Source organism: Kogia breviceps, chromosome 10 (genome assembly GCF_026419965.1).
Source record: "Kogia breviceps isolate mKogBre1 chromosome 10, mKogBre1 haplotype 1, whole genome shotgun sequence".
NCBI classification, from domain to species: Eukaryota; Metazoa; Chordata; class Mammalia; order Artiodactyla; family Physeteridae; genus Kogia; species Kogia breviceps.
Genome location: NC_081319.1, coordinates 24,029,845 through 24,054,453, shown reverse-complemented (window position 1 = coordinate 24,054,453; position 24,609 = coordinate 24,029,845). Strand labels below are relative to the sequence as shown.

Here is a 24,609-nt window from a genome sequence, read left to right as displayed (position 1 = left end):
GGTAAGCCACTCCCAGATTTCTGGGGGTTCAGAATTTGAAATCCTGAAGGCATTCTGCTAATCATTTCTAGAACATCTCAACTAGAAGAGAATACTGACTGTAGAAGTGGTATGAAAGACATTGAAGAAAGGCAAAGAACCGAAGGCTGTTGCAAAGGTTTTGAGGAAATATGATGAGGTAATTAAGTAAAATTTCAAGCCTGGGTCTGCTATGTTCTCTGTAGCTTTGGGTTGGTTAGTGAACCTCTTGGAGCATCAGGATTCTCTGTAAAATGAGGATGCTAACGGTGCTTACCTTACAAAGTGTCTGTATTAGAGCACCACATCTGAGATGCAGTTGGCTCTTAATAGGAAACTTAGAAGGTATTTGTTTAAAAAATGTAAAGGCAAGTCCACTGCAAGAAACTTTAAGTACTTTAAGTGGTCTTTGAAGTGTGCAACTGATACTACAGCTAACAAGATGAGCAAGTAAATAAGCGAACAAATGAATTATATTAAGTGTAAAAACTGCTGGTAAGAAGTAGAGGACATTAATTTTTAGCTCGAGTAAGGAAATTTTTGAAATGTTTTTCTATATTTAATAATTTTCTGATAATGAGTGATTTATGGAAAAAGACAAAATTTCTACAGCTGAAACCAAGATAAATGCAAATAACCCATTGGAAGCCACAGGTTTCGCCCGTTGAAGCTAGTCCTGCCTCTCCATGGCCCCGCCTTCCACTATAGCCACGCCTCTTTTGGGTTTACGGTTGGGCTTCACCCTTTCCTCATCATCGGGTTCGCTACGCCTGGTTCCCAGTCGAGGCTCGTTTGCTCGCGAGAGTTCCTCCCCTGGCCCACTCAGAAGCTGTAGGAAACGGAGGCAGAGAAGAGTCGCGAGATTTGACTGGACCGCACTTTCCAGGCCCCGCCCCTCCTTCCTGGCCCTCCTTCCTGGCCCTCCTTCTGGCCCAGCTTCCCCCGTTGCACGTGTAATTGTTGTGGTTCAACCTCACGTGGCCACGGAAGTGCTAGCGTTACATGCCCCGCCTCCAAGATGGCGGTGCCCAGTGCCGGGGCCCACGACCTGAGTCGGCTCAGCTTTGAATTATAACCTTGACTGAGTCTATGCGGCCATGGACCGGCCTGGGTTCACAGCCTCGCTGGTGGTGAGTACCGGGCGGTAGGGTGGGGGCGCTAGGAGTGCCGGAGGCTTCCCTGTCCTAGCACCTCCTTCCGGTTTTGTGCGCTGAATCATCCCCGGGTCACCGGTCACCAGGTCTGGGAGGAAGCGCTGGGCTCCTGGGCCGCGCCGGGCCTCGTGGCAAGGTTCTGAGTTTCCTACCTGTATGCCAGAAAGAGACGGGGGTGGGATAGGGGTGGCACTTGACTCACAGTCTTCCGCACCGCGGTTTACCTAACGGAAAAAGATAGTTTCAATTGTATACTGTAACAATACTCTGGAGAGCTTGACAGTGAATGAAATATATGTAACAAAACAACTCTTGAGTCGCTCACAGACCTCCTGGTCAAGACTGTGGTTTCATTTTGCTGTATCTTTTTTCAGTCTCGGAAAATGACGTATCCATTCATTCATCTTATATATAATCTGCCTATTTTGCTTCCGAGCATTTTTCTAGGTTTTGGGTATATACTGATGCGCACAAGTAGCCGCGCGTTCAGCCAGTACGTCAGTGGTGTTTAATTCCTTAGAAAACAACGAGAATCAACGTGTCTTAACATCAACCCCCGCCCCCCCCAATCCTTTAATATTTTGAAACCTTTCTTAGGACAGGCTCAGTAGGGGATACTGGATACAGTGGTGAACAAGACAGATTGGCTGCCTATGTTTTCATTGTAGGAGAGCGGGCAGAGGCAGGAAATAGACAAGTACCTTTGCAAAAGCTTTTCCTGAGAAATGGAGGCCCAGAGGACTTTCTTCGTTTAATTATCAAATGTTTTTGCAGGTGTTGGAGATAACGTGAATAAGATAGACCTGGCCGCATGGGTCAAGTGGTGGAGGCAGAAGGGTGAAATGATTGTTATCATAAATGATGATGAGGGTTAGTTTCAGAGTGTATGGGAAGTCATGTGGAAGGGGGATCTTACCCAGACTGGTGGAATGATGGTTTAAATCTAGATTTGCTGATATTTCTAGAAGCTAGGTTTTAGAGATGCAAAGAAATATGTTACCCCTTGAAGACGTTTTCCTGTCCAGCTGGTGAGATGGCAGTAGTACTTGTCACAATTAACATTGCTCTGCCGGGAACTAGGGTAAGCTCTTAACATACATCATCTCATTTAAGCCTGACAGACAATTGAAGTCTTATCCTAGTTTTCCAAATGAGGGAACTGAGGAATAGTATGTTAGATAATTTGTCCAAAGTCACACAAGTGAGATACATTTCATGCGTGTAAATGTTGGAGCTCAGATTCCAAGCAGTGTAACATGGGATTCCATTTACTGCCCCTTGAGACTATCTCTGAAGTCAGCAACAGTAGCAGTTGCTAAAAACAGGTGAGTGTCAGAGTTAACAAAAGAAAAATTGTATTAAAATTTATTTAAAATTTATTTTATTAAAGAAGGGTACACATGCATACTTCTTTTTTCGTAGTTACAAAGGGTAAAATTGGGATTGATTGGTAGAAGTTTCAAGGAAGTTAGATCTCCCGGGGAATTGATTTAGCATGCAGTTTATCTGCCATGTGTTCTGTCTACTGGTACTGTGATTGCCCTTGGAGATTTGATGGCAAACAAACCAAGGCTATATGATAACTGCTGTGAAAGAAATGAACTGAGGTGGGAGAGAGAGAGAAGAATGTTGGAAAACCTACTTTAGATGGAGTGCCCAAGGAAGGCCCTGAGGAGCTGACGTTTAAGCTAAGACGTAACAGATAAGGGGCAAGTCATTTTGATGAGCAGAGGGGAAAGTTCAGAGGGAGCAGCATGTGAGAGAATCCTCAGGTGGAAAGAGTTCAGGATGTGAAGGTGGTGGCTGAGGCCTAGTGGGTGAGGGTAGTGTGACGGGATGCTGTTGGAGAGCTAGACAAAGCCTGCCGAGGTGAGTCTTGGTGGGCAGTGGAAAGGAATTTGGATTTTATATGAAGCATAACGAAAGCCATTAGAGGGTTTTATTATTGAAGTAGTCTGGAAATGGAGGGGCCCTTTTTTTTTTAAAAAAAATGGTTGGGAGCATCTTTGAGGAGGCTAAGCACTCCTGAGGGAGTTCTGTTTTGTTTACTACTGTGTGACCAATGCCTGACACTTCGTAGGCACTCAGCACTTGTTGGGTGAATGAATGCAAACTCACCTGTTTGCAGAAGTCTTGAGCCTCGGCTTCTAAGGATTAAGTGAGATGTAGTACAGAGCCTGACGTAGAGCAGATATTTAACTGTTTCCTTCCTGAAGTTTCTAGAGCAGCATTGAAGGGCTGTAGAGCTAAATAAGGAGAGAGCTTCTGGCATGTTAAATTTTCATTTGGAGCACAGAGCAGACTATTCAGAAAAACAACTTCCAAGAGTACAGTCACTGGTGCATGCTTTTAGGAGAGTAGTTTGAAATAAGTATTAGTGACCTAAAGATATTCATAACATTTAACTCAGTGAAGATAATAGGAAAACATGAAATAAAAGAGGAATGGTTAGGTAAATGATGATAGATGCATTTCATTGACTATTTAGGGGCCATTGGTAACAGAGCTTGTGAAGAGTATGTGCTATAATAGTAACATGGAAAATGTTTATGAGGTTAAAAAAAAATACAATACTATACCTGTATACATCTGGTTCATGCCTAATTAAAACTTGGTAGCCAAGGGGAATTGGTTGCAGGTCCCCTGTGGATACCAAAATCCACAGATGCTCAAGTCCCTTATATAAAATGATGTAGTATTTGCATGTAACCTATGCACATCCTCTTGTATACTTTAAATCATTTCTAGATTACTTATTATACCTAATACAAGGTAAATACTGTGTAAATAGTTGTAAATACAATATAAATGTTATGAAAATAGTTGCCTGCATGCAGCAAATTCAAGTTTTTTCTTTTTGGAACTTTCTGGAATTCTTTTTGCAAATATTTTGAATCTGCATTTGGTTGAATCTGACGACGCAGAACCCCAGGATATGGATGGCTGGCTTTATTCCATTCCTTAAAAAAAAAAAAAAAAAAAAAGCAAGAAAAAGCTGTATTGAAATCCTCCAAGATGGAATGAAATAATTTTGATAGTAGCCCTACTTTTTTCTTCTACTTTTTTCAATGCAAAACAAACAAACATACCTCCAAACCACTCTTTCCTTCCAGTCTGACTCCTCTCTCCCTTTCAGTACTTAGCTGTTTCATTGACCTTGTAGTTCATCTGGGTTGTTACTTGAGTGAAACCAAAAGCATCTCTGTCTTAGTTACTTTTAACTGGGTTACAGGTGAAGGAACTTTGGCAAGTGTTGGTGCTCTGCGGTGTGAAGTGCAGGCAGTCCTTTGCGTGTAATGTGGGGCCGTAAAGATGAATGTGCGAGTGGATGTCATGCAAAGTGATCTTAACAATTGATGAAAACACGATTATTTAACTACCTTTAAAAATTCTTGTCAATGTTCATAACTCTTTTACTGTTGATTGTGGAAGTATAGGGAAACGGGAAAAAAAAGTAAAACTAAAATTTAGTACAGTGTAATTTAAAACATTACGATTGTATTTCTTTGTAAAAAAAAGTATCAGAAGTAATTTGTAACTTGCAATACAAAACAAGTGTTCCTTTAACGTGGAGTTTTTTGCTGGCACAGCTTGCTCTGGGACATCTTTGTCCTTTTCGTCACAGCCTCTTTCCCTGTACATGGTGGTAAGTTCGCCTTCACTCATTTTCCTCTGGCTGCATGTCTGGAATCTCTCCAATGACAGCAGTGTCGATATTCCCACAGCTAATTCTTTTATAACTCCTTTTACATTTGACTTGAATGTCACTTTCAGCATTAACCACTTGTCATTTATTTACCCTGCTTTCGTGTTTGTTGGCCAGTTCCCTCTTTCGATTATTCATTTTTGTGAAATGTCACCGTGGTCACTGTAATTCACCTGTCCTGTTAGAGGACTCGTGTTCCTTGTGGCAGCTGAGATGCATGCATGTCGGTGCTGTGCAAAGCAAGGACTGCTTGTACTGTGTTTTTTTTTTTTTTTAATTGTTATTTTGTTTTTTCTTTTCTTACTTTAGGGAGGTGGTTCTGAAAAAGCTTCTTCATAATATTTGTGTCTTCTCACTGGACCTGCCCTTCTGCTGAGAACCACTGGCAGAAAGGAACTTGAGGGCAGTGGGGTGGATTATGTTGCTAAGGGTTCTTAGGTGGGGTAAGAAAACAGAAGAAAAGATAAGAATGAAGTTGAAGGGATGTGTTCAGGGCTTTTGCCTCATACCTTTCTTTTCTGGAAGGCAGCTTCCTAGTCTGCTTTCTGGAGTCAGGGAAGTTAGTATCTGATGACGAAGCATTAACTCCATTTCTCTAAGGGACTGGGAATTACGCTGCACATTCTGGAGCTTGCTTTGTGTGACTTGTTTGTTTTTGTCATTTGGGTCAGAGTGGGCAGGTCTTCCTTTTTTTGCTCATTTCTTTTGTGTTGGGTAGGCAGTCACCTAGACAGAGGTATATTCTCAATTTTGATCGATCAGTGGAGCATGCAAGGCACCCTTGGAGACCACCCATTGTCTGGGGCCACAGTCGAGAACCACTGCCGTGATGGAGGCATTTCTTCTGTATTTCAAGTACGAGGAGATGGGGCTACCTTTCCTTTCTCATTTTTCTTTCTGTATAGAGGGGGTCCTGGGAAAGTTTTACAATCTGAAATTTAGCTGTAAATGACTTAATATGCTTTTGTACCACTTCCAAACCACATGTTGTGTGTTCGGATATAAGTTTTAAATATTAAAATTTTAATGGTACACACAGAATTTGAGTAACAAAATGCCAAATAGAGGGAAGATAAAAGTTGTACCCACAGTGTTTCCACCTCCACGCATCAGATATCGTTACCTGTTTAACCAGACATATGTGTGAGCCTTTGCTCTGGTACTTGGGAAGAGCAAGAGCCTCGAAGATATGGTCCCTACCCTCAGGGGTGTGCCGTCAAGTGGGAGCAGACATCTAACAGAAAATAAAACAAAAATTAACTGTGTAATTATGCGTGGTGATAAAAAGTAACCGTTTACTGAGCACTTTAATGTGTGCTTATGCAGTTTTTTCAGAGCAGAAATCATATGGTTACAATTTTGTCTTCTGCTTTTTTTTTTTTTTTTTTTTGTGTGTATTCTGGTTAAAAAAGAATAACCCATAAATTCACATCCAAGCATCATAAAGAAATTTGAACAGTAGTGTTGCTCAGTTTTTTGAGTTTGATGCTGAATCGTTGCTGCACACATCGCGTGATTTGGTTTTCTGTTGTGTGAATCCATGGGTAATTCTTGTCCAGGGAGCAGAATTTGAGGAAAGCTTTTCATTCGTTATTGGTAAGGAAAGACTTGAATTTATCGATTTTGTATGTGCATTTATAGTTTAGTTTAATATATGAATGTAACCTTCAGTGTTTGGTCAAGTCCTCCTTCATCTTTCACATGGTTTTTAATATTGGCATGTCAGAAATAGGGCATCAGCAAACTTGGAAGGATATTTACAGTAACATAACACTAAAAATGATAACTCATGTTGATTGGTAATTGAGGCAGGCATTTTGCTAAGCATGTAACAGGCTCATGTAGTTGTATTTAATTCTCATTTAATCTCACTCAGTTCTCAAAAACTGTGAAGTATAGGTACTATTATTTTTTCTGTTTCATGCATGAAGAAATGTGGGCTTACCTAGGTTTAATAGCTTTCCTAGCAAGACCCAGTTGAGATTGAAGCCAGGTCTGCGTGTCTGATGTGAAAGCTGTAGTCTAAGGCAGTATTTAATCTGAAAGAATTTCTGGAGAAATGGAAGAATACTCAAGTCAAATTCTAGAACCATTATTGTATTCCTGAGAATAGCCTTACCAAACAACACTGATCCTACACAGTCTTTTCCGTCAGGAGGTGATGAAAGGCAGAGGATTTCTGGAAAAGTCACCCTGAATATACCACAATGCTGTCCCTGGAGCTGTGGAATGCCAAGAAGTATAGCAGCAGGTAGCATCAGGTTTCATTTGTCACAGTGCTGTGGCAAACTGCAGCAGGGACAACCAGAGAGTGATTTGCTGCAGTTTTTCTTCTGTATGTTGAATCTTTCCGTAAAGTGTTTTCTCATCATCTTACATTTCCATGTGATTCAGACCAACAAACAAGTGTGGAAGCCCTGCTCCATCCCAGGCACTGGGTTATATATTTAGGAGGGCCAAGGTCACTGACCTGGCTTCTGCTCTGAAGGATCTTAGTGTCAGCGGTGGTGGTTAGTACTGAAAGGGAAATGTAAACAAAGTTATACGGGGGAGTTAAGGAAGGAAGTAGCCTTTAATTCTGACTGGGAGACTGGGAAAGGCTTCAGGAGGGATATGGCGTTTGGTCACAGTCTTAACAATGAAGTGGATTTTGGCAGGTGTGTGTGTGTGCGTGCGTGTGTGTGTGTGTGTATTTGTGTGTATGTAATGGTTGTGGGGGGATGCAGCAGGGGGTCTGCTGGCTGTAGTAGACAGGAGACAAGAGGCATTGGAAGGGCCTTCCAGGCTGAGAGAAAAACCTAAGCAGGAGCACAGAACTCATAAGTTTCAGGATGTTTTTGGGAAACGGAGTAGTCAGAGTGGAGGAGGCTCAAGGTCAAGAGTGTGCCAGATGAAGCTGAACAGGTAGTTTAGGGTCCAGGGGTCGAGGTTCTGAGTTACCCCTTACTGAGTGCCTACTGTATACCAAATGTGACCAGTGAATTTGGGTGGTTGTTTTTTGTTTTTGTCTTTTTTTGGTGAGGGAATATTAATTTGAGTAGCTCTACTTTTGTATGTTTGTAGTACTCATTGCAAAACTTGAACAATGCAAAAATCAACAAGATAATAATAAAAATACTCCTCATCCCAAATGTTTTTCCACAGAGATAATAACTTGTAACAGTTTGGTGTTCCAGACTTCTAATTATGCATAGACAAATAAATACACATTTCTTTGAAAGGTGGGGTTATACAGCATATATTGTTCTGTAGCTTATTTGATTAATTTAAGAATATAACATGTTTCTGTATCAGCAAGTTCAGGTCAGTCTCATTCTTTTAAAGACTGTGTAGCAATCCGTTATTCTGATATAATACAACTTACTAGGTTATTTCCAGCTTTTTACTGTTAGAAACAATTCTGTAGTAAACATTCTTGTATATTTATGAACTTATTTTTGTGGAAGAAATGTTTAAAAATAAAATAACTGGATCAAGTATTTTATGGTTTAAAATTTTCATTTTGCCAAATTGTCCTTCAATAGATTATAATAATTTGTTTATGTTAATACCCATAACTATTTTCATACTTTTAATCTTTTATAATATAATTGGGAAATTTAAAATTTTGTTTTTATTTGATCACTGATGATGGGGAAGCATATTTTCATAATTTTGTTGGCTGTTTATATTTTTCTTTTGGGAATTGCTTGGTCCTGTGTTTTGCAATTTTTAAAAAATTTGATGTACCTTTTTTAGGTTGCTTTGTAGTACCTTCTAAGATATGGTTAGTAACCTTTTGTTATAGTCATTAATTCATGTGTTTTTCAAATAGTTATTGAGTGCCTACTATGTACTGGGTGCTGGGAACATACTGGTGAACAAAACAGGTATGGATCTCATAGTTTTGTGGAACATACAGTCTTTGAAGAAATGGTCAGGTGCTCAACTACAGAATTAGAAATCTGATCAGTGTGTGGAAACATGAGGGTCTAAACCTAGACTGGGGGGATTAGGGACACAGTCCTAGAAATGAGGAAAATCAGATGACTTGGAGGAAAAGAGAGATCAAGGTGGTAAGAAGGTACCCAGTAAAGGGCTAATGATGGAGTTAAGGGTGGAGAGGTAAATGGGGGACAGAACGTCTAGAGCCTTGTAGGCTGTACTGTGATTTTGTTCTTCATCCTAAGGGCTTTTGGAAACTTTGAAGAGCGTCAAGGTGAAATTGAAATGTGTATTTTACACAGACAACGTTAGTGTAGAGGGTGAAGGAGCGCTGGGGGGAGAATGGACGGTGGAGGGGGAAGAAGGCCAGTATCACAGTAAGCAGAAGCCACAGCTCTGCATGAGGTGGTTAAAGTCACTGGTGGCCACTTTGTTGTGGAGGAAACAGAGAATGTCAGGGAGGGATGTTTCCCTGAGAAGCCATGTTAATGTTTTGCCTGGTTCTTTTTAGTTGTGGTCTAGGCCAGGGGCCTGTGATGATTTTGCTTAGTTAAATTAGACGGTTGGTTTGATTTTGTTCTGTAGTTGAGCAGCAGTGAGTTTTTGTGTTTTTGCTTTGTTTTTTTCTGTTTTGCCAGCTTCATGTAATCTTGACTTTTTTCAACTCCTAGAGGAATTTCAAAGGGTCTGATTTCACGAATTATACATTTCCTCTCTACAGCCTGCCAGCACTTTTTCCATTTTTAAATTAAGGTGGTGCTGTGTATTTTATCTATATGATATCAAGGTCTCAATAAATTGTTATGCTATGCTAAGACTTGCTGGTTATCTGGGTTATGTTCTCTTTCTTTGGATTTTGTCTAGTACTTAGGATTTTCAGTGTAAGCTACCATAAATCTTGAAACTAACCCCTTGCCTGATAACCTTTTTAAAATTTTTTTTTTAATTTTTAAAGATTTTTTGGCCGCACTGCGTGGCATGCAAGATCTTAGCTCCTCGACCAGGCATTGAACCCATGCCCCCTGCAGTGGAAGCACGGAGTCTTAATTGCTGGACTGCCAGGGAAGTTCTGCCTGATAACATTTTTGATAAGTGATCATAAATAAAACAAATTTCTCAGGCTAAAGAAAAAAAGAAATTGGTAGAGTCCCTTATAATTGAGTTGATGCTGGCTTGATGAAAAATTATAAGCATTCCTTAAAGTTTTTGTTTAAGTCTTAGATGTGTTGCTATGTGTCTAAATACATAGGTAATTCTTAATCTTCTTTTAGCAGCAGTTTTTTCAGTCTCATGAATTTAAGTGACATTTGAGTTATAGAAGTTTGAAATCCACAGGAGCAATTAGTAACTCTTGATTCATGATTTACTAGATAAATTCAATCTAGTCATTTTATTCTCAGACGATAAGAATTCTGATGAAAGAAGGGCTGGAGAATCAATGCATGAAAAGTAGCCAAATAGATTAAGAGAGTAATTCGCTTATTGATTAAAATTTAGCAGTAGATAGCAAGCATCTCTCTGAACCCACTCCTAAGATTAAAGAGAAAATGAGAATGAAGTGCAGCTATTTTTAAAGAAACCAGTCATATAAGTCAATCTCACCAAGATTTTAGTTCTTGTGTTTTGAGAAAATGAAGAAGCAGGCAAAATATTTTATTACGTCCTTAATTTTATAAAATCCTTAAAGAATGAGTGAGAAGAATGTTGAAAAAGTTGGCTTTTTTTTCTTTTTAACTTTGCTACGTTGCTTGTGAACTTTTTCCCTTGACTTAGAAAAGGCCACCTTTATATCCGGAAGGAAATCCCACATTGTCATTCTTTTACTCCCCCTTGTGGTGCTCTACTGGCACATCTCTGTGTTCTTTTGGTGACAGCTTTTTAGGTCATTCGCAGAGCATCCCGCATGGTCTTTGGGGTTCTGTCATGCCTTTCAGGCTGATCATATAGTATTAATGTATATGGTAATGTACTTTTTCTTTTAAAAAAATTTTATTTATTTTTGGCTGCGTTGGTTCTTCATTGCTGCGCGCAGGCTTTTCTCTAGTTGTGGCGAGCTGGGGCTACTCTTCGTTGCGGTGTGTGGGCTTCTCACTGCGGTGGCTTCTCGTTGCGGAGCACAGGCTCTAGGTGCGTGGGCTGCAGTAGTTGTGGCTTGTGGGCTCTAGAGCTCAGGCTCAGTAGTTGTGGCACACGGGCTTCAGTAGTTGTGGCTCACGGGCTCTAGAACTCAGGCTCAGTAGTTGTGGCACACTGGCTTAGTTGCTCCATGGCATGTGGGATCTTCCCGGACCAGGGCTCGAACCCGTGTCCCCTGCAGTGGCAGGCAGAGTCTTAACCACTACGCCACCAGGAAAGTCCCTATGGTAATGTACTTTTCTAGTGTACACTAATTTTAAATAATTACCTATGCTAACTAATTGAAAAATAGACATTATTGAATTTCTCATCAGGGTAATTTCATTTTTCCAATGTAGTCTTGCAGTGGTTTTATGGTGAGTGGCAAGTAGAGCAGAAAGTGTTTGCTAGGTACTAACCGAAGGATGGAAACAGTGGATCATTTTGAACTCTGCCTGTATGTTTAAATAGTACTGATTCTTCTTTTTCTGTGTCATGGAATATATAGTTTTTAATGTCTACTTTTACTTTTTGAATAGGTAATATATTCACATGGTTCAAAATCCAAAAGATAGGAAAAGTTAGCAGTTCAGTTTAAAACTTACTGTGTAGGAACCATATTGAGAGTTGCCTCTTTGTAGTTCTTCTGTCTGCTTACTGTAAAATGGTGTTGATTCATATCTTTAAATGATGCCTTTAGACCTTGTGTGTTGACCTTTCTTTGACAGTCTCTGAGTTCATATTTTTCTGAGCCTCTTTTTCCTTTGACTAAGCTGTAACCAGTTTTTAAAATATTCTACATATGCTTTACTGTAATCACGAGGTGAAAACTTAGTTTTTAATCAGTGTTTAAAGTGCAGCTTCTCCAAAGCAGCATGGTATCTCTTGGGAGATGACTAGTTTGGGTCAGGTTTTAATGTCCTCTAGGAATTTAGCTCTTTTTTTCCCTTCATTTATTCACTTAAATTAAAAAGTATCAAGGAATTTTCAAATATACACAAAGTAGAGAGGATACCATAGGAATCCTTACATGTGTGATTCTTAAAATATGGATCTAGATTCACAAGGAGCATTACCATTTAGAATGTAAGTCTCAAAACAATTTTCTTAATGCAGATTCATGACTCATTAGTGAAAAAGGCAAAAAATATAACATTTGGTGTAATTTGGAAAGATCACTGAGATAAATTGTCAAATGAAAAAAACAAGGTGCAGCATACCACCTTTTACTTAAAAAAGGAAAATAAAATACACATTCATATTTGCTCGTATATGCCTAAAGTAACTTGGGAAGGATACAATAAGAAACGAAAACTGGTTACCTGGGTTTTTAGGGACAGGGAAGAAGACTTTGAACTCTTTACCTTTCTGAGGTTTGTTTGTTTACTTTTTTGAACCCTGTGAAATCATTAAAAATGAATTTGAAATTTATTTTAAAATTATTAAAAGTCATTAAACATTTTTTAAAAACAGAATATGTAATATAAAATTTACAATTTGAAAATATATCACAATGATGATTATTTTCCCAGGACAGTCTGTAAATTTAGGTAAGAGGTGTTTTGAGTGTACCAAAGTAGTCTGTGATATACTTTAAAACCAAACTTAAAGAAACACGCTTTAAAAACTACCCCATCCCCAAAATGGCAATTTATTTTATTGTAACCTTTTTTTTTTCTTTTTCTTCCTTTTTTTCTTTTTTAAAGGCTGGTGGGGTAGCAGGTGTCTGTGTTGACTTGATATTATTTCCTCTGGATACCATTAAAACCAGGCTGCAGAGCCCCCAAGGATTTAATAAGGCTGGTGGTTTTCGTGGAATATATGCCGGCGTTCCTTCTGCTGCTATTGGATCCTTTCCTAATGGTAAAAATTATATTGGTATTATCACTGCTTTATATAAAGCCAAGATAATGGGATTTATTTTCAGAATGGTACGTGGTCCAACCCTATATAGAATTCCTTATATTGTTGATGTAGTTGATCTCCTGAATTTATTTTCTATTCATTAATCCATTAATTTTGACTCAGCTGGTGCTATAGATTCCATTCTAGTGTGTTTGTCATAAAAAAATGAGCAATCTTTAAATGAGTGGTTTTTGTTGTTGTTAAAGCTCCTTGTTAAAATCCTTAAAGTGTTGCTGTAACATTGATTGTGATGTCTTACAGCAGTTCTCAACCTTGCCTGCACGTTGGAATCTCTTGGGAAGCTTTACAAAATACTTATGCCTGTGTCTCCATGAGAAGATTATTTGGTCTGGTCTTTGCCTGGGTATCAGGAGTTTTAGTAGCTTCCCAGGTGATTCAGATGTGAAGCTGAGTTTAATAACCAGTGGCTTGGAGATTCTCCTGGAGCAGATGAACCTGAGAGGCATTAAATCTTTGTCTTAACTAAATTGCTCTCAGATGATGCAACCCATTCCCACTAACCTCCTCTTTCCATTGTCTTGCTTTTGTTTTGGTTTTGAAGTTGTGTGATTTATGGCCCTTTTATTCTATAATCAGTATAATTGTTTCATTTAATCCACCTCTTTTCAGATACTTATTTTAATAATTGTTTACTGATGCTTTGATTGGCATTGAAAAGCAGACTAAGCAAACAGAAAACCACCGCTATCAAACACACACACACACACACTCTCTCTCTCCCTCCCTCCCTCCCTCCCTCCCTCTCTCTCTCTCTCTCTCTCTCTCTCTCTCTCTCTCTCTCTCTCTCTCTCTCTCTCTCACACACACACACACACACACACACACACACACACACACACACACTCACAAAACCCCTGCTCCAGAAGATTCTTAAATTCTGGAGTTTGATTTCTTTTTTCTCCGTGTATTTCATTAGAAGTTCTTTCTTGTTAACTTGACATTAAGATGTCCATCTGTATCCATCTGTGAGCATAACATTCACATAAAGATATGTAGAGCAAATCTTTTTGGTCCTTTAGTTTATCTCCCCGAGCCATCCTTAGAGCAGCCAACTGTTTTGAGGTTATCCTTGAATTATTTTATGTCTTAATTTTCAGTAATTGATCATAGCAAGTCACTATTGAGGACCCACTCCATGCCAAGTATAGCTCTATATGTGGGAGATGGGCCTTGGTTCCTAAATTTGTCTGCATTGCAATCACCTGATCACCTGAAGAGATTTATATATATATATATATATATATATTTTTTTTTTTTTTTTTAAAGAAAGTACTGCTGTCCCACTCGCAGAGATTTGGGATTTAGTTGGCCTGAGGTGTGGCCTGGGCTTTGGAGGTTTAAAAAAAAAATCCCCAGGTAATTTTAATATGCAGACAAGTTTGGGAACCTCTTAACTAGGAAATTGCAAAGAAATATGTTACTAAGTCCCTGTCTTTTGGTCATCCATTCTATGATGCCTCTCTCATCATTGTAAATATTCTTTTTTCTCTTACGTATTACGTAGGAATTGTTGGTAGATGAAGTATTAGTGATGGTCTACAGGGTACATGGTGCTCCATTAAGCTCACAGGGCTGGTTTAGATTCTTGTCAGCAGGAGTTTACATACAGAATGTGGTTTTGAATTTTTATATGTTTGAGAAAGTGGTGTTCTTCTTGCCCTGCTTTTCTTTTTCTTTTTTTGCCATCCACAGAACATCTTTGAATGGGAGATGCTGGATAAAGAGTCAAAATGCCAGCGTTTCAGAAATAGCCTTTCTGTTTTTCTGCAAATTTTTGGTGAATTGAAACTTTTTACGTGGCACTTTATAAACAATTTTTGCTATTGGTTAAGGTTCTAGTCGGAGTACAATGCACCAGTGTAACATTCAGAGGCTTGTAGACTTTTTTTTCCCTGCGGTACGCGGGTCTCTCACTGTTGTGGCCCCTCCCATTGCAGAGCACAGGCTCTGGACGCGCAGGCTCAGCGGCCATGGCTCACGGGCCCAGCCGCTCCGCGGCATGTGGGATCTTCCCGGACCGGGGCACGAACCCGTGTCCCCTGCATCGGCAGGCGGATTCTCAACCACTGCGCCACCAGGGAAGCCCCCTAGACTTTTTTGAGAACGTATTGTGTAGGGGGTGTGGAAGGGACCTGAGGGTCGAAAGAAGAGAGGAAAAGACCTGTATTCAAGACCCTTACTCCATGTTTAGAAGGGAATGTAGAAAAACCGCAGTTTTTTGTTTTCACTCCTGGGGGGTGGGGGTGGGGGGGTGTAACGTGTACCAGGTAGAACTTATAGCCGTATGGGACTGGAGATATTCTAGCGCATTTAGTGAGTAGGCCAAAGTAGGAACAGCCTAAATAAGAATCACAAATGGGAATACCATGGGACCTGCATTAACTATATACAGCTGCTTGCATGGTCATTACTCATCCCGGGACAGTGTGCCTCCTCATTTGGCCTGCTGTTTGTTAGCCACTGAGGGGTGTTTACAAGCTTGTTGACTTTAACTGTGGAGAACTGATTTTCACTACCAAACTCTTTTCCTGAGTGTTTCAGACTTTACTGTGACATGTTCAAATGCCCTTCGAAAGATGAATTTGCCATTTATTTATCTTTTGTGCCTCACCTTTTACGTGAGTGATGAACATCTTTTTATTAACAATACATGGCAAGTCTTAAAGCCTTCCTGTGCAGCTAAGATTAGTTCATGGTGATAGGGGTAGCTTTTTAGAGATTTTGATTTCCAATTTTAATTCAATAGTTGATTGTTTCCTTGATGTAAAAGTGAGTTGATGTAGTAAAAAGTAGCCATGGTTTTTTTGAGTAACCAGCCACAAAACATTATGGAATAGATGCTTTATTTAGTTAAGATATGTGTTTGCAATTTTAACCTGTCTAGAAATCAGTGTAGCTGATTATTTTATGACCATATATAAAGAAATTTTGGATCACAGAAATTCATATACTTTTCTAAAAAAATTTAACAAAAAAGTGTTAAGTGGGCTTCTCTGGTGGCGCAGTGGTTGGGAGTCCGCCTGCCGATGCAGGGGACACGGGTTCGTGCCCTGGTCCGGGAAGATCCCACATGCCGCAGAGCGGCTGGGCCCGTGAGCCATGGCCGCTGGGCCTGCGCATCCGGAGCCTGTGCTCCGCGACGGGAGAGGCCACAAAAGTGACAGGCCCGCATACTGAAAAAAAAAAAAAAAAAAAAAAAATGTTAAGTGACTTATCAATACAAACTTGTAAATGTCAGGTTAGCTGTTAGGCTTCCTCAGGGCAGGGATCATGTCATCTGCATGTTTGTAAGTCCAAAGTCAGGCATGTAACATGGGCTCAGTCAAATCTGCAAGAGTGAAGGAGTGGGGGGGGGAATAGTACATATTATTATTTTATCTTTATTGTTTATATTTATTTATAGTTATAAATATATACATATACAATATATAAATACATACATATTATATATAATATATATTATATAAATATATATTTATAAATATATTTTAGTGTTTATATTTATTTATACTTTATATTACTTATATTTATTATTATCTATGTTATAATTTAATAACTAGAGTTGTAATTGTTTTCAAGAAACTGTTAAGAAACTGTTTACATATATATTTAAACTTTGTGAAAGACTGGTTTGTTTTAAATTTCAGCTGCTGCCTTTTTTATCACCTATGAATATGTGAAATGGTTTTTGCACACTGATTCATCTTCGTATTTGATGCCTGTGAAGCATATGTTGGCTGCCTCTGCTGGAGAAGTGGTAGGTAATAAGTTATGTGTATAAAATAGTTCAGAAATGCAAAGTATGCAAATATCTTCAGTACAGGTATTACTTCATTTCATTTTTAAAAGAATTCTTTTTTAAATTATGAAAGTCATAAATCCCAATAAATGTAAATGGATTTAAACATGATAGTTGAAAAACAGTCTATATAGGATGAAAGAAAAATCCAGCTATCTGCTATTTACAAGAGACACACCTCAAACATAATTATACAGAAAGAATAAAATTAAAGAGGTAGAGGAAAATATCCATGCAAATTTTCGTAGCTTCATGTTGGGTCAGCATAATTGAGCTGGAACTCTGTTTCCTAGAACTCCCTTTCCAGGAGGGTTCCAGGTTAGCCTGGCTACAAGAGAAAATTGCTCAAGATTTGTGAGGTGGAAGTAAAGCAGCGGTTGTGTTCATGCTCAGAAGGTTGGTGGGAGGTCAGGCACTGTTGCAGTTCGTACACCTCATCACTGATCTGTTGGCTTCAGGCAGCAGTCAAGCCTCTAGCTCCTCCAACTCTCACTGGGTCTTCTCCTTCAGCTTCTCTAAATTTTGAGTCAGTTGTGTGGGCTCTGTCGTGAAGGGTGCCAATTTATGCTGTAGGTCACCCACATCATTGAGATTGGTGAGGGAGAATGCGAGTTCCAGTTTGTCCTTGCTCTTCCCCATTTCACATCCATGTTTCCTTCCTGATTGCATGCCTTCTAGTTTCTGTCCCAACACTAGACGCAGAATCAACAGTTCTACATAAATTGCTTAACCAGCTCCCACAATTACTGTTTATATCTCTGTAATAACTTCTTATTCTTATCATTCTTAGTGGTTCTACTTCTCTGATCAACCCTAACTGATTCAGAAAGACTAGCTGAAAGAGAGCTGATAGTAATGTTAATATCAGACCAAGGAAAAAAAAGACTTAAAGCAAAAAACAAGGAGACCACTGTATAATGATATGAGGAACAATTCTCCTGGGAGATGTAGTAAACCTGAACCTGGACTAAATAGCATAGTCTCAAAATATAAAGCAAAATGTTGCCAGAATTATAATGAAAAATGAATACAATTATTATCGTCATTGGAGTTGTTCACATCTATCCGTAAAAGTCTTAGGACCAGGCAGGTAACTTGTTAAGACCATAGAAGATTTGAACAACACAATGGCAAGAATGGTCTAATGGATGTGTATGGAGTTCTGCACCTAACTGCTAAAGATTATTCACTTTTTTTCAGGCACACTTGGAACATTAATAAAAGTGTGTGACCCAATAGTCCACAAAGCAACTTTCAACATAGAGTAGAGATAATGTAATACAGATCATTTGGTGTCTGATTATAATGAAGTAAAATTGGAAAGCAATGACAAAAACACAGGCAGTCCATCCCTCCTATGTGTTTAAAAAATTATCCAAGTCTTCTGTAAATAATTCATGAGCCAGTAAATCATAATGTATGTGGTAAAATATTTGTAATTAAAAAATAATACAGGAATATATATTTTTTCTAAACTAACACAGAGAAGAGTATAACACGAATAAGAACTTTCCCACCCCCTCACCCACTTACCTTTCTCCAGTCCCTCCTGCCTACTACTAATGGACAACTTCAATTAAAATTATTTTTGTGTATCCACCCAGAAATTGTCCTTTACTATTGTTACTTTCAAATCACATTGTCTTGTTTGTTTTGTATGTATGTATGTATCACCCTATCTCTCTATCTAATCTATCTTAATAATCCCAGAACGTTGTTAGGGGCAGGGTGCATTAACAGGAATGGACAAGAAAGTGAAGAGAATGGTCTCAGTTTATAAGTCTTTTATCATTTTTGTCAAGTAGTATGTATCGTTTTTCGTTTTATAAAGTAGTGGTATGTATTTTTGTTAGGAAGTTAGAAAAATGAATCAGCCTTTATAAGATTTACATAAGAAACAACTGTGGTATATTGCAGTTTTGTTTTCTGTGTGCTATTTTCCTTTAGAAAATTTGGATGAGAATCTACAAACTGTTTCGTAACCTAATTTTCTTCTCTTGAGAATATGGTGAATGAGGGTGATGAAAGAGAGAGATTGCACTTTATGGAATTCCCCGGTGGTCCAGTGGTTAGTGCTCTGTGCTTTCACTGGTGAGGGTGCACAGGTTCAATCTCTGGTCGGGGAACTAAGATCCTGTGAGCTGCATGGCACGGCCAAAAAAAAAAAAATCAAAAAAAAGGAGAAAACAACTAAAAAAAAATAACTGTTTTGAGATGTAATTCACATACTGTATGATTTATCCATTTAAAGTGTACAATTCAGTGGTTTTTTGCTGTACTCACAGCTGCAGCCATCACCACAGTCAGTTTTAGAGCATCATCACCACCCTGAAAAGAAACCTCGTACCCATTAGCAGTCACTTCCCATTTCCCCCAACGTTCTCACCTTAGGCAACAACTACTGACCTACTCTGTCTCTTTAGATCTGCCTATTCTGGACATTTCATATACATGGAATCCTACCAGGTTTCTTTCTGAGGTGATGAAAATGTTCTAACATTGACTAGGATGATGGTTGCACATGTCTGTGAATATATTAAAAACCACTGAATTGTATCCTTAAAGTGGATGAATTTTATAATATGCACATTCTATCGTATTAAGCTGTTAGAAAGGAATAAGAAGAGAATATTATGAAAACCGTATGTTAATAAATTTGACAAATTCTTGAAAGATAAAAACAAAAAAAGTGGAATCCTACAATCTGGTCTTTCGTGACTGGCTTCTTTCACTTATGTTTTCAAGATTTCATCTATGCTATAGCATGTATCAGAACTTCGTTCCTTTTGATTTGCAAATAATAATCCATGTGGTATAGATATACCACATTCTCTTTATTCACTCATCAATTGCCTATGTTTTTGATTTTCTTGGATACATACCTAGGAATGGAAATATTGGTCATATGGTAACTTTATGTTTAACCCTCTGAGGAACTGGCCAAGACTGTTTTCCAAAGTGGCTGCACCATTTTACATTCCCACCAGCAGTGTGTAAGAGTTCCAGTTTCTTCTGCACATCCTTGACACCACTTGGTGTTACCTGTCTTTTTAATTATAACAAACCAATAGATATTCAGTGGTATCTTATTGTGATTTTGACTTGTATTTCCCTGGTAACTAATGATTTTGAACATCTTTTCATGTGCTTATTGGTTAGTTACATATCTACTTTGGAGAAATGTCTGTGCATCTCCTTTGCTCATTCTTTAATTAGGTTGTATTTTTGTTAATAAGTTGTAGGAGTTCTTTATATATTGGCAAAACTTTTTCCCATTCTGTGCATCTTTTTCACTTAATGGTGTCCTTTGAAGCATAAGTTCTAAATTTTGATGATGTCCAGTTTATGTTTCATCTTACATTGCTTGTGCTTTGATGTCATATCTAAGAAACCATTGCCTAATCTGAGATCATGAAGATATTTATGCCTATGTTTTCTTTCAGGAGTTTTATAGTTTTAACTCATATTTTTAGGTCTTTGATCCATTTTGAGTTAATTTTTTTATCTGGTTTGAGGCTGTGGTCTAACTTCATTCTTTTGCGTGTGTATATCCAGTTGACCTAGTGCCATTTGCTAAACTATTCTTTATCCATGGAATTGCCTTGGCACCCTTTTCAAATACTAATTGACGTAAAGGTAGGGTTTATTTGTGGACCCTGTTGTATTCTATCCATCTCTACGTCTATCCTTATGCTAGTACCACAGAGCCTTGATTACCACAGCTTTGTAGTAAGTTTTGAAATCAGAAGTGTGAGTCCTCCAGCTTTGTTCTTCTCTGTCAGGATTGTTTTGCCTCTTCTGGGTCTTTTGCATTTTTATGTGAATTTTTTTTTTTTTTTTTTTTTTTTGCGCCTCACCTCACGGCTTGCTGGATCTCAGTTCCCCAACCAGGGACTGAACCCAGGCTATGGCAGTGAAAGCCAGGAATCCTAACCACTAGGCCACCAGGGAACTCATAATGTGAATTTTAGAATGAGCTTGTCAATTTCTGCAAAAATGGCAACTGAGATTGTGATAGGGATAACATTGAATCTGCAAATTAATTTGGGGAGCATACCATCTTAACAAAAATGCTTAAATTTTCCAATCCGTAAACATAGGCTGTCTTTTCATTTCTTTAGGACTTCTGTAATTGCTTTTTTTTCCCCACAGTTTTATTTTATTTTATTTATTTTTTAACATCTTTATTGGAGTATAACTGTTTTACAATGGTGTGTTAGTTTCTGCTTTACAACAAAGTGAATCAGTTATACTGTAATTGCTTTTAACAATGTTTTGTAGTTTCACAGTATATGTTTTACACTTCTTTTGTTAAATTTATTCCTAAGTAATTTATTCTTTTTGATGTTATTGTAAATTGAACTGTTTTCATTTCATTTTCAGTTAGTTTATTGCTACTGTATAGAAATAAATTCATTTTTGTATATTGATCTTGTATCCTCCAACCTTGCTGAATTCATTACTTAATTAGTTCTAAAGTTTAGTGGATTCTTAAAGATTTTCTATGTACAAGATCGTATCATCTGCACATAGAGCTAGTTTTACTTATTTCTGTACAATCTATATGTCTTTTATTTCATTTTCTTGCCTAAGTGCTCTGGTTAGAAGCTCTAGTACAATGTTGCATAGGAGTGGTGAGAGTGGACATCCTTATCTTGTTTCTGATCTTTGGAAGAAAGTTGGTAGTGTTTCAGTACTTTTTCTGTCATGAAGGTTTACATTTTGTTAGTACCTTTTGTTCATCTGTTGAGATAATCATGTGGTTTTATTCTTTATTTTACTGATATGATGTATTACATTAATTGATTTTCAAATGTTAAACCACTCTTGCATTTGCAACCCAAATGTTAAACTCACTTGATCATGGTATATAATACTGTTTATATAGTGCTAGATTTATTTACCAGTATTTTGTTGAGGACTTTTACTTTATTCATAAGAGATACTGGTCTGTAGTTATCTTTTCTTGTGTCTTTGTCTGGTTTTGGTATCAAGGTAAAACTGGACTCATAGAATGAGTTGGGAAGTGTTAAGATAATTTCTTTATAAATTATTGGAAAGAAAAGTCATATTTATTATATCATTTTGGTTGATGAACACATATCAGATTCTAATATACTTGGACAATCCAGGAGAAAAGGAATTATGGAGGAAGTAATCTCAGTTTTAAAGAAAAGCGAGGGTCTCCCTGTTCATGTGATAATTTGAATTGTTGAGGTTATGATGTGTAATATGGAAAAAAAGATGACCTCTGGTCCTCTTCAGCATTTTTGCATTTATTTATTTATATCTGGGATATTTATATAATCTTATACTTTCCTGTTACTATACAATGAATTTCTTGATCTAAGAAATCACTTGGATGGTTCCTTGAAGAGAATGTTGAAAGAAATTAGCCTGAAAGACACTAAATTCAAGGAAGTGTTTTCTATAAAACTTCCTTTTGTCATTGGTTTAAAAACGATTTTGCAGAACATAAGCTAACTTGATTAAAAAAAATTGCCTTCATAATTTACTGAGCTTTTTAATGTGATGGGACTAACAATATATTAATTTTTGAGGAGCAAGGAGCATAAAGTAGTAGTTCCTTTATGAGCCAGAGACCCCTTTAGGAATCTAGTGAAACCTGTGGTTGTCTCTCCAGGAAAGTGAACGTACGGACAGTTTGTTTACAATTTCTGGGAATTTTCATTCCCCCCACTCTTACCCAAAGTAAGGAGTCCAGTGCTTGAATTCTGCCTGAATATTGGTTTAGTCTGTGATTTAAAAGCAATATATATTTAATTTAAAAAAATCTTTGAACCTATTATCCTTGGTTTAGATTGTGTTTTTGTGATTATGTTCTGACATTAGAACCTCATTGCATGTTGTTATTTTCGATTATATATACTCAAGAATAACAAATAATGTGTCAGAGTTTAAGTGTCTCTCAGCTTGTAAAAATTCTGTCCCTTTGACTGCTCTTGCCTCTATTTTAGAATTGCCTGTTCCTTTGATTTAGTTTAAATATATCCTCCTAAGTTCAACACTTGGTTTACATTTTCTATTATGCTGCTGAGAGCAAGCAGCAAAAAGAACTTGGCCACTTTTTTTCATTTCCCACAGGGCCATCTTGCTTGAAAGCTGGTTTGCCATGTTGGAGGATAGACTTTCTTTAATTTATAAAATTTCTGTCTCTTAGACTTAACGAAGAATATATAAAGTGGTATAATTAAATAGGTCAAAGGATAGCTGTTAGATCAGTCATGTTAGTGATGCAGCTTTTGATTTGTAGAAAACATTGTATTCTAATATGTTAGTATCTGTAACTGGTATTTTTTTAAAAATTGGAGCCTTTTAAATGTAAGATTCTGTGTGAACTGTTGGGCATAGAAAGTGGTGTAGGTAGACTTTAGAGTTAGGAAATAGGTATCTGTAAGACTGGAAATAAATAATTCTAGGACATTCTTATCTTTATTGTGTCTCTTGTGGTTTCCATGGTCCCTTAGGCAGTAAGGCTTCATGTCAGATGCCTTTTTATAGTTTCTGTGATGCCTGGAGAGCCTTCAGAGGAGAACTGATCAGCAGCAGGTTCATAGATTGAGGATTTCACCTGTGAAACATCTTTTTTTTTTTTTTTTTTTTTTTTTTTTGCGGTACGTGGGCCTCTCACTGTTGTGGCCTCTCCCGTTGCGGAGCACAGGTTCCGGACGCGCAGGCTCAGTGGCCATGGCTCACGGGCCCAGCCGCTCCGCGGCATGTGGGATCTTCCTGGACCGGGGCGCGAACCCGTGTCCCCTGCATAGGCAGGCGGACTCTCAACCACTGCGCCACCAGGGAGTCCCCGTGAAACATCTCTTGATGTTGACTTTATTTGATTTTAATTCAGTTACAGTTTAGTATGGAAGAATTTTGTTAGATTTATGAAGTTTGTGAAATGTTGTTCTGGAGCTCCTGTAATCTTTAAACTTTCTTAAAAAAACTTCCTGCAACCATTCAGTATCATTGTTCTTAATAAATGCTTCAGACACGTACCTACTGCCTTTCTGTTTTAGTAATTTGCTTTCAGTTTCATAGAGCATAAATTGGTTGCAGATTCAGCCAAGTGTGGTCGCTGTAAGTGAGAGAAAGAAACAGATGAATTTAGGAGAAACAAATAAAAAATAGAAAACAACATTTATATCTGTCAGTGATCAGAAAGTTATAAAGAGACCTAGAGAAAATCAGATATAGTTTAGTGCAGTCATTGTTCTGTGACACATTTGCACTGATATAAGATAGTTGTGTTGCAGACACATTCCTTAGAAACAATACTGTATTTTTGTTGGCATTGAATGTGTCCACAGTCACTTTGTTGTAGTGATGGTAAGTGTGTGAAACTTAGAAAGAAAAGAACACTGCTGTAATAACCATTCCCTGTAGCAGCAGCTTGATTAAAAGTTAATGACAAATCAATAAAACTATAATTACAAGCTTCTACCTTATGTTTGTGATTTGGAATACAGTAAAATCGATCAAATAAGATTTAACATGTAACAACACTGAGAAGAGTCCCGTTTGTGCCATTTTTATCAGGAGGTTTGCTGTCCCAAATCTCTAAATCCCTGCCTCAATGATTTTACAGCTCAGTTTTCATCCGACACAGAAAAGCCCTGTGAGAAGTAGAATCTGTAATTAGATCAGAAGGGTTGGGGTGGATTTACTTTAGTTTAACAGATGCTTTAACATTGCAGTGGTAGTGATTTTTTTTTTTTTTTTTTTTCAACTTTAGGATTTGACTTTTCCTGGGTCTTATCCTACTTACGGACTTAGTTAATATTGTTTTCAGAAATGGAAGAATTACTAAAATGTCTTTGCTGCTAAAATGGCCCCTGTGAATTTCATGTGCTCATGGGTGATGTCTGTGGATGTCCTTACACACGTAGGTGCTGGCAGATTTTTCTTTCCAGTCCTGTTCTAACTTGGGATTGAGAAAGCTAGGAACTCAG

At 38.0% G+C, this 24,609-nt stretch overlaps 1 protein-coding gene across 7 annotated transcripts in view; it reads left to right on the top strand.

Annotated features, from left to right (window-relative positions):
• Window positions 1–929: 929 nt before the first annotated feature.
• The window catches only part of SLC25A26 (solute carrier family 25 member 26), a 141,136-nt gene continuing 117,456 nt past the window's right edge, over window positions 930–24,609 (top strand). For 3 of the 7 annotated variants that reach the window (XM_067043701.1, XM_067043697.1, XM_067043700.1), the window contains exons 1-3: window positions 953–1,148; window positions 12,624–12,780; window positions 16,491–16,600. In XM_067043701.1, the coding sequence (XP_066899802.1) occupies window positions 1,116–1,148; window positions 12,624–12,780; window positions 16,491–16,600 (300 nt within the window). In that variant the 5' untranslated portion in view covers window positions 953–1,115. Of the gene's footprint in view, window positions 1,149–1,241; window positions 2,498–12,623; window positions 12,781–16,490; window positions 16,601–24,609 lie in introns of those variants that run through there. The other 4 variants (XM_067043698.1, XM_059075794.2, XM_059075793.2 and 1 more) reach the window with 3 other exon arrangements.